The following is a 9,487-nucleotide window of genomic DNA, read 5'->3' as shown; positions in this document are numbered from 1 at the left end:
TTGTGGATTTTTATAGACTTTCGTTCCGTATGCGAGTGTGTGTGTGTCTGCGTGTTTGTGTGTGTGTGTGTGGAGGGTAGTCAGCTCTGAAGCCAAGCTGCTAAGCTAAGGGGGCGGCTGACATTCTATATGTGCATATACATGGATACATATGTATGCCTATGTGTATCTAAAGAAATGTTTTGGATCTCCACCAGAGGGGGTACTCTCCCCACCCCCAAAAACCGAAAAATAGGTCGTTAATTTGCTTTGCTTGTATGTGTGTTGCGTGTGTGTGTCTGAGTGCGTTTCTCGTGATTTTTATATTTTCTCTCAACTCTCAGTGGGTCACATGTGCTATTGATGAGTCACTGAAATGGCCCACGCCCATGTGGGGGGCGGGGCCGGTGTCGGAGCGCTTTGAATTTGTAAAAATATTAAAAACGTGAATGCGTTGCGCAAAATATCTGAAATGGGAGAGCAACCGAAGAAAAAACAAGCGAACTGAATGTAATTGATAACACAGTTCATCTAGAATCGAAAGCCGAATTCCGCTGAATGAATGATATATGAGACTGTTGAACAACAGCAAGCGACATGATTTTGGACTTTGAGCACATCCGTTTTTATAGGCGTTAATCACATTTGTTTAATGCCAAATGAAACTCAATAAAACTGAAAGCAAAGGTAAAAATTCGATGTAAATTTGATTTGGTTCGCATTTGTTTTAAAAAGCGCAGCTCAAAGGTAAGAATTGCTTTCAGTCATCTCTCTCTTTCATTCAGCTTAGCTGTCTCTCTCTCTCTCTCTTTGAGTCGAACTATGTTTCTTTTTCTCTCTTTCTATCATTTGCTCTCTCTCTTCCTTTGTCTTTACCTTTATCGCTCTGTTTCCTAATCCATCTACATATCTCTCTTGCTATCTCTATGTTTGCAACTCTCTCTGTCTCGCTGTGTCGTTTGTCTCTCAATCTCATTCTATTCCCTATTTTTACATCTGTTCCTCTTCTCTTTCTTTTTCTTTTCTTTTTTTTCATCCTCTTTATATTTTATTATTTTCATGTCTCTTGCTTATATTGTCTCTCGTTCTGGCATTATTATTCGTTGCATTTTTCCCTTTCTCTCCCTCTCTCTCTCTCTCTCTCTCTCTCTCTCTCTCTCTTCCTCATTCTTTCTCTCAATCCCACTCAATCAATCACGCCTTTATTATTTCTTTTCCTTCTCTTTCCTTTCTTCTCCACCCTTTCTTCTCTTTCTTTCTTTCTCTCTCCTTCCTTCCCAGAATCGTTTCATCCCAGCATTGATATTTTATTTCTCATCGCTTCTTTCTGTCTCATTTCTTCACTTTCCATGGTTCCTAGTGCAGTTCTCCCTTGTTCCCGTTCCCGGATAGCAAAAGAGCTGTTGCTATACTAGTCGTATTATCGTACTATTCATATCATGCGTGAGCAGAAGAGACTTGCAATGGCCCCCCATGCGTTGGGTAGAGCCGTTTTAATGGTGCGCAACGTGCGCAAGATAGATGCACGAAGGCAATGCTTAAATAAATGAAAACCAAGAAATATGACCGTATAAATGTATTAAAAAGCAACAACAACAACAACACGAACAAGCATAAAGCATACGTAACGGTAGCTGTGGCAAAACAAGCCAAGGAAATTCGATGTGTGGGAGAAATTGAATTGGGTTTGCGGGACAGGACGAGCGGAGGGCCAAGTCGAAGCTAGATGCGCCTGCAGTTGGGGTAGATTTGCGCGACATGGGGATGATTGCGGCTGTTGTTGTTGTTGTTGTTGTTGTTGTTAATGCTGCATGGATCACCTGGCTTGAGCTCACAACTTACGCACAATAAAGCAAAAATTAAAAAGAAAGCAGAAACTAAAAGAGTCTAATGCGTAGAGGCCGCACCGTCCCATAGACGTATGGCTTATGCAGGGTAAACACAATGTCGAGCAAGTCTTGGCGAATTCGACTGTAGCAAATGGTATTTACGGCTGATAGGAGAGCCTGAAAGGTTGGGAGACTGAAAGGTGGAAGCTGCTTACCTGTGGGCGTGACAAGCAGCCCCATCCCATGCTTGCCCCCACCACTTACCAGCTTCCCTTGGCATGGAGTAAAAAAGGCAACGGTTCCATTGTTTCCATTTTTACGTTTTCTTTTTCTTTGCATGCTCTATGCGAGGGTAACACGATTTGCTGATACAGTTCGTAAAGCATGAAGTTTGCCTGGTAGAGGCGGGTGTAGCAGCTAAAAGCGAAGATGTGAGGGATCGTAGGGACAATTGGAGGTTGGAGTTTAGCTATACTTGAGAGGAGATGAAGGTATAGAGAAGCAAGATGAAAACCTGGGCATGAATATAGATAATAGCTGTCATAGGTTTAATATATATTCCAAATATTACCTCAAATTAAAGTAGAAAATATTATTTTAAATAAATTAAATCAAGGTAGGGCCCATACTGATGTCGTCTATGACCTCTAGGGAAAGGGCTTCTCCTCTTATATACATATATATGTGTATATCTATGCCTATGCCTATGTCTATGCCTATGCCATATTTCTATACTTTAGGTTTATATGTAGCTATAACAGAGTATAGAGATATATTGGGGGTCACTTGTTGTGGTAATGTTGTGCTGTTCTCAGGGATGATGATGTTTATTAAATTATAACACAATTATAATAATTAATAATTATCTCCATTATTTTTTTATTGGATTAAGCTCATAGGATATTTATTATGTTACGATATATGAACGTGTAATGAGAGTAAGATCACAATTCTTATTAACTAATGATGGTAAATTGAATGATTGTTTATTATCGATAGTATCGATTAAGAATAAGCGTGGTGCCAGATCGCCACAAGAGCTAAGATATTTAATATATGGTCTGTCTATATCTTAGGTATATTACATTAACTATATATCTAGAACTTATCTATATCTTTGCTCACATATATTTTCACTGTATGTTTCTATATGTACTATAACTTGGCTATATACCTATCTAGCTCCATGGCTGCTGTATACCTTAAATTTAGGTCTTACTTACTCTTAGGTGTATACCTTACCTCCCAGCTCTCTCCACACTAGTCGCATCACTTAGCCATAGCACTTGCTCTCCTAGGGTATTGAATCTTCAGCCTGAACAAAGGCATTTTACTTTTTTATTGTGTAAATTTTTCTTTTTAGTATGTTGTATTGTTGTTGCTCAACTTAATGGCCATTGTTGTTGTTGCTGCTGCTGCTGCTGCTGCTGCGGCTGTGGCTGCGGGTCGCAACAATGGTAGACAAAAGGCGCCAACACTTTTGCATCACTTCGATTGTAATTTCATGCCCGAATTATCCTTGGGGAGACATTTACCCTAAACGAAGGCGCGCACACACACACACACACACACACACACAGCTCGAGAGACAAGTTCATGTATATAAATTTCAATAGCAAACGGCGAAAAGCAAAAGTCAAACGCTAAAGGGGGCGCGCCGAACAGGGGGGCGGGAGCCACACACACACAAACACAATACAATACAGCAATTGCAACAGCAGCAGCAGCAAGACATAGACAAACACCAATACACACACACATACGAATATACACGCACACCTTTATTATTATTTTTACACTTAACTTCCGGTTTACGCCTATTATGCCCAGTGTTCCTTTGCCACCTTTCTTCAGCCCGCCGTCTGCTGCGTCCTTCATCCAGCTCCACCTCGTCCTGGCATCAAATTACGAAATCCTCGTTCTACTCCAACTGCTGTGCATTGTGTCTGTGCGCTCTGCCTCATCGTTCGCTAGATGAAGTTATTGTCCCTGGCATGTTTTGTTGTTGCTACTGCTGATATTGTTGTTGTTGCTGTTGTTGTTGTTATTGTTGTTGTTGTTGCTGGGCGCGTGTTTTCACGTGTTCGTTCCGCATAGTTCCGTTTGATATGCCACAAAGGTGTCACAGTCAACGGCATTGTCCACATGGCTGCCACAACCTCAGTTACTCCAAGTATGTGTGTGTGTGTGTGTGTGTGTGTGTGTATGGCATACTTCCTCTTTTGACGCCAAAAGTTCCATTTTTTTTTGTGTGTATTTGCTTGGTATTCCCGCACGCATTGAAAGGCGCCTTTGGTCTTGCCTGCCTGACATTGAGATATCAGGCCGTACAGGATTTAGCTTATTTGGCTTTATTTAAAGTTCAAACTGGAAAGAGAGTGAGAACGAGAGAGAGAGGAAGAGAGGGAGAGAGAGGAATAGAGAGATGGCGAGGAACAGTGCTAGAGCCCATAAGCACTGCGTATTCCAACTATTACCTATAGAGTTACAATCGAATCTAGCTTGACTCGATAAGTGTGATGTTATTATCGACAGCTGCATTTCAGCAACTGCTCAAGTTATCGATAACAGTCGAGTGTGGCTGCTTAATCTTTGAGATCTTAAATTTGAAATCTTGTTACACGACTAGAGCTCAAACAGGAAAGAGAGAGAGCGTGAGAGAGAGAGAGCGAGAGAGCGCGCGAGAGAAGGACAGAGAGAGATGCCGAGCTGCAGGGCTAGAGCCAATAATCAATGCGTATTCCAACTGTTAGCTATCGAATCACTCTCGAATCTAGCTTGACTCGATAAGTGTGATGTTATTATCGATAGCAGCTGCGCAAGTTATCGATAACAGTCGAGTGTGGCTGCTTAATCTTTGAGATCTTAAATTTCAGACCTTGGTACATGAATAAGTGTCTATATACCAAATTTCCATCCAATAGACCCAAAGTATCTCACCTGTTTAGTATATCATGTAGCATAAAGTAGAGTTTGACATATATATACCAAAAATATCACTTTAAATGTATATATAAACATATACATATAAAATTTGGAAACCAATTCTTAAGTCTGGAAAGTAGAGCTGATATTTGGTTTAGTCTGATTCGACTGATTGGATTGGTTTGTTGGCGCAGTTGCTGACTTTATAGCCCAGCTAGACTTCAAATTGCTGCTACCACAAAACGCACACACATACAGAGTGACAGAGAGAGAGAGAGTGTGAGTGAGGGAGAGAGGGAGACAGCGAGACAGACGCTTTGATTGATGCGTCGTAACTTCGCGTGAAATTGCACACCAGAAAATCCAAAGCGGTGGCAGCAGGAAGCGAGCAGGTTGTAAAGGCAACAGCTACTTGTAAAAGCCAAAACAAAGCCTGGCTAAAACGGAAGCAAGCACTCATGCCACACACCCACACACCCACACACACACACACGCACACTCTTACGTGGCTGTGCTTGGGCGCCTCTCGACAGCTTTAAAATAGGAAATTAAAATTCCAATAATAGCATTACAGCCAAATGCCAGCCGCAGGTGAGCGTGTGTGTGAGTGTGCGTCTCCCACTTCTCTATGTGTGTGTGTGTGTGTGTGTGCAGCCACTTGCTTTAACTTCTATGTATGTCTTTCGGTTTTTGGCTCTCTATCTGTCTCAGTCGCTGTGTGCGATAAAAATAAATTAAGCCACAAATTGCAATTTAATTTAAGGTTTGCTTTTTGCCGAAAACCTTCCACAGCGACAACTCGCTGTGTCGCCGTTTAAGTGTTGCCAAAAGCAACCTACCAGTGCCAGTCCCGACTCACCGACACCGCCACCACCCGCCCTCCCCTCTAACTCAAACCCCAATCTTAGCTCTCCCCAGCCAGCATTTTGGTCATATTAAAATATCTTGGCACATATTTTTTGGTTGCCGCGACTGTGGCCCCTCAGCGTGTGCTGTAGGTACTGGAGCTCAGCGCTCCAGTCTCCGCCTTGGTTTCCCCTCTCCCTCTCCACCAAGCTCCCTCGGTGCGTGCGTGTTTTTGTACCGAAAATTTATGGCATTGCAATTGCAAATATAATTAAAATTTTCAGCTAGCTGCGCAGCGCAACTTTTATTTAATTTTATGTTTGCCTTTTGCTATTTCCTTTCAGCATTTAACTAAGCGTTTTTTCTGCCACATATCAGATGCTTTTCTCCCACTTTAGTCGTATTATAAAACGCTTTGCTACATATTTTTTACAGCTCTTCAATTTGCTTTCAAATTGAATTTCAATTGATAATTATCCAAAAAAAAAAAAAAAAAAAAAATAAGGAAATAAAATAAAACAAGTAAGAACGTTGCAGTCGGGCGTTACCGACTGCGGAATACTCATTCACATCCCATCAACAATTTAGTAGTTAAGTTTCGTTCTAATACTGTAGAATATACAGGTTTTTCCGATTTGCCACGCCCCAACTGGGCGTAGACACCTCATTTTTGGTCAGTTTTTAGAAAGAGATAACGTTACCCTAACTGCAAAGTTTGAATGCTTACCCTAAAAAAATGTGAAAATTACAGGGTATTTTTCGATATGCCACGCCCCTAAAGAGGCGTAAAAATTATTTTTGGGGAATCGATAGAGGAGGCTACCAGTAACTCAACTATCCAAATTTGAAGCTTCTAGCTATTATACTTTAGGAGATATAAACTTTTGCGGTTTGCCACGCCCCCTGTGGGCGGACATATATCCGACAAAACTTTTTGGTCTTGGGTGATCAGTCCGAGTATATATACAAAATTTGAGGTCTCTGCCATCAATAGTGTCCAAAATATAGGAGAATTTAAAAAATCACTATATCTTCAGGTCCGATTTGCCACGCCCCCAACGGGCGTAGACTTATAATTTATCTTCAGACTTTATAGAATCATACCATTAGCTGACGTGCAAAATTTCAGCATTCTAGGTTTACAACTTTAGGAGATACAGTTTTATCCGATTTGCCACGCCCCCAATGGGCGTAGATATATCCGCCATAGCTCGTGATCTTGGGTGGTCAACGCGGACCTACATACCAAGTTTCAGCTTTCTAGCTCTTCAACAAACATGATTTCTGGTATATCGGAAAATGCATTTTCCGATTTGCCACGCCCCTAGTGGGCGGATCGGGAAAATTTTAACACTTTATAAATCGGAGATATACACGAGTATGTGTTCCAAATTTCAAGTCTCTAGCTTCAATAGCGCCGAAATAGATTGCGTTCATACGGACAGACGGACAGACGGACAGACGGACGGACAGCAAGACGGACATTGCACAAAACCAATATACTGATTCACTTTCGTGAATGAGTATAACAAGTAAGAGTGCTCTAGTCGAGACTGCTCGACTAGGAGATACCCTGAACACTGCCAGCTGATAGTCTAATCATTCTATATGTATGTACGCATACATACGCCGAGTCTCTAGTACTTGAAATACGTTTTTTTACAAATTGGGGGCCAAGGGGCCGTGTTATCTAAAAATCTGTAAATTACAAGATCTTTGTATTCATTAAATGTATATACACAGTAAATCTGAAGTCTCTAGGTCTAAAGACTAGGCTGAAAGAGCAAAGTCGATTTTTCGATTATTCTAGATAAAAAAGTTATCGAATTAGTTATCGAAAAAATAAGACAAACTTGTAGTGCATACTGCGTATGCATGCCGAATTTCAGCTTTCTAGCTCTTATATCTTCTGAGATCGGCTTGCTCATACGGACGAACGGACGGACAGGACTATATCGACTCAGCTCATCGCCGTGATCAAGAATATATACTGCATGGGGTCTGCAATGATTCCTTCTGCCTGTTACATACTTTTCACAAATCCATTATACCCTGATTTCCCATTTTCAATGAGTTCAGGATATACTTACAAATGCAATTTTGGTCCAATTTTCATCACGTTTTATTTTTGCAACATTTCATGGCACTAAATTTATAGTGTGTTTTACTTTTCCGCCTGTGGCACGATGTAAAAGCGGAGTGTCCCTTGCTTGTTTGCAAAGCCCGAAATGTAAGGCTCTGAGAGCAGGAAACAGAGTTCAGTGCGTGGATCGACCATGTTGGGAAATTCCCTGTGTGTTAGTTTCTTGTAGCCAGCTGTTGAGAGTTTGGCTCTTACTCAAGACATGTTTCTTTCCAATAAGACAAGAGGCGGTGCAACTTACCACGTATTTGCGGGAGCGACATGGTGCGCTCGGGCGAGAAGCATTCGCCGCTTGATAAGACACGCCTCACATCAGTAAGAATCTCGGGATTCTCGCGTTTGATATTATATACAAAATTATCGAAGGACATTTCTTAAATATTTATATATTAAATGAAACGTACGTTTGGCATTTAATGAAAACCCGTCTACACAGCAAACTCTCTCGAGACGCACAGACACAAATGTCACGGCACTCTATGTAAACCGGCTTTCCATTTATCGTTGACCGATTTATCAAAATTTTGGGTAGTAGATTCAAACAGAGTGTTACGACGTAAAGAAAACTTTTACCGCCATTGAGACTCTACAAACAAGTAAGAGTGCTCTAGTCGAGACTGCCCGACTTGGAGATAACTTGGACCCTCCAAGCTGATATTCCAATCATTCTGCACTGCTTTCATGCACACATACATACACATTATGAGTACACGAGTATGCATGTAAAATTTCAGTTTTCTAGCTCTGATATCTTCTGAGATCAGCTTGCTCATACCGACGGACAGACGGACAGGGCTATATCGACTTAGCTCATCGCCGTGATCAAGAATATATACATATACTTTATAGGGTCTATACAATACGCAGTACGAGCTTATCACATTTTTTCGATAGCTCACCCGATATCTTTTTATCGGGAATAATCGATACATTTTAAAAGCTCTTTACGCATAACTTGAACACTATTAGACCTAGAGACTTCAGCTTTACTGTGTATATACATGATGATGAATACCCAAATTTGTAATTTACAGATTTTGGGTACCACGCCCCCCTCGCCACTAATTTCCAAAGTAGAGACTTGTGCTTCGGAATATACATACATACATATAAACATTATGATCACGCTCTGTAGTTTCGCTCATTGAAAAGCTAGGCAAATCTATAGCTTAACACGGAGCTTACTGTCGAGGCGCTCTAAAAGTTGGCTCCAGTTTCCAAGCGGAAAAGTGTTGCATACTTTTCAGCGGGCGCTGGAGGCTGCCTGCTGGCTGTTTCTATATAGCAGGAAGATTCTTCCCCACTTGATGTCATTCAGGCTTAAAGCTCATCGAGCTCTGCTAACTGATAGTTAAATACACAGTTGATTGCTCGAGCCAAATAAACGGATGGCACATGTCGCAGCGAATGATGATTGCCGCTTAACTGGACAATCAGCCTGCCCCCTCAGCGGGGGCCATTCGAAAAGTGCAACACACGAGCCGGCTGTTCACCCCTAATGACGCTCCACTGGGCTGGGCTCAGCCCCAAACCGGAGTGCGGCGAGCATTGGGCAAAGAGTGTAAGAGAACTAACTAAATTCAGAGTTTTTGTGTGCATTATTTATTTAGGGAAGTTTGCCGTCAATTTGATGGCCACATGTTGCTGCTGCTGTTGCTGCAACCACCGAGCCACCCAGCCCAATAGACGACCTGTCTTTGTCTAGTATATATATGCTTTTATAGTTGATTAAGGCATATCAAATGTCAAATGTCGCTGTAGAAGA

The 9,487-nt window shown here is 41.6% G+C and overlaps 1 protein-coding gene across 1 annotated transcript; it reads right to left on the bottom strand.

The window, feature by feature from the left end:
* Positions 1-3,586: 3,586 nt before the first annotated feature.
* LOC108618800 (uncharacterized) lies at positions 3,587-8,182 on the bottom strand. The gene is made up of 3 exons (XM_018014938.2): positions 7,964-8,182; positions 7,670-7,895; positions 3,587-4,175 (listed from the first exon to the last, which is right to left on the bottom strand). The coding sequence occupies exons 1-2, from the start codon at positions 8,091-8,093 to the stop codon at positions 7,744-7,746; spliced, it is 282 nt and encodes a 93-aa protein (XP_017870427.1). The 5' UTR covers positions 8,094-8,182; the 3' UTR covers positions 3,587-4,175; positions 7,670-7,743.
* Positions 8,183-9,487: the final 1,305 nt, after the last annotated feature.

The sequence above is a fragment of the Drosophila arizonae genome, chromosome X (assembly GCF_054131065.1).
Source record: "Drosophila arizonae isolate 15081-1271.41 chromosome X, UAZ_ARI_1.0, whole genome shotgun sequence".
NCBI classification, from domain to species: Eukaryota; Metazoa; Arthropoda; class Insecta; order Diptera; family Drosophilidae; genus Drosophila; species Drosophila arizonae.
This window is presented reverse-complemented; position numbering and strand designations above follow the sequence as displayed.

Excerpts from the sequence above, each read along its gene's own strand:
- LOC108618800 (XM_018014938.2), bottom strand. The coding sequence starts at position 8,093 with ATGTCCTTCGATAATTTTGTATATAATATCAAACGCGAGAATCCCGAG. Across the intron at positions 7,896-7,963 it reads GTCGCTCCCGCAAATACGTG|CTGGCTACAAGAAACTAACA; the intron begins GTAAGTTGCACC and ends AACTCTCAACAG.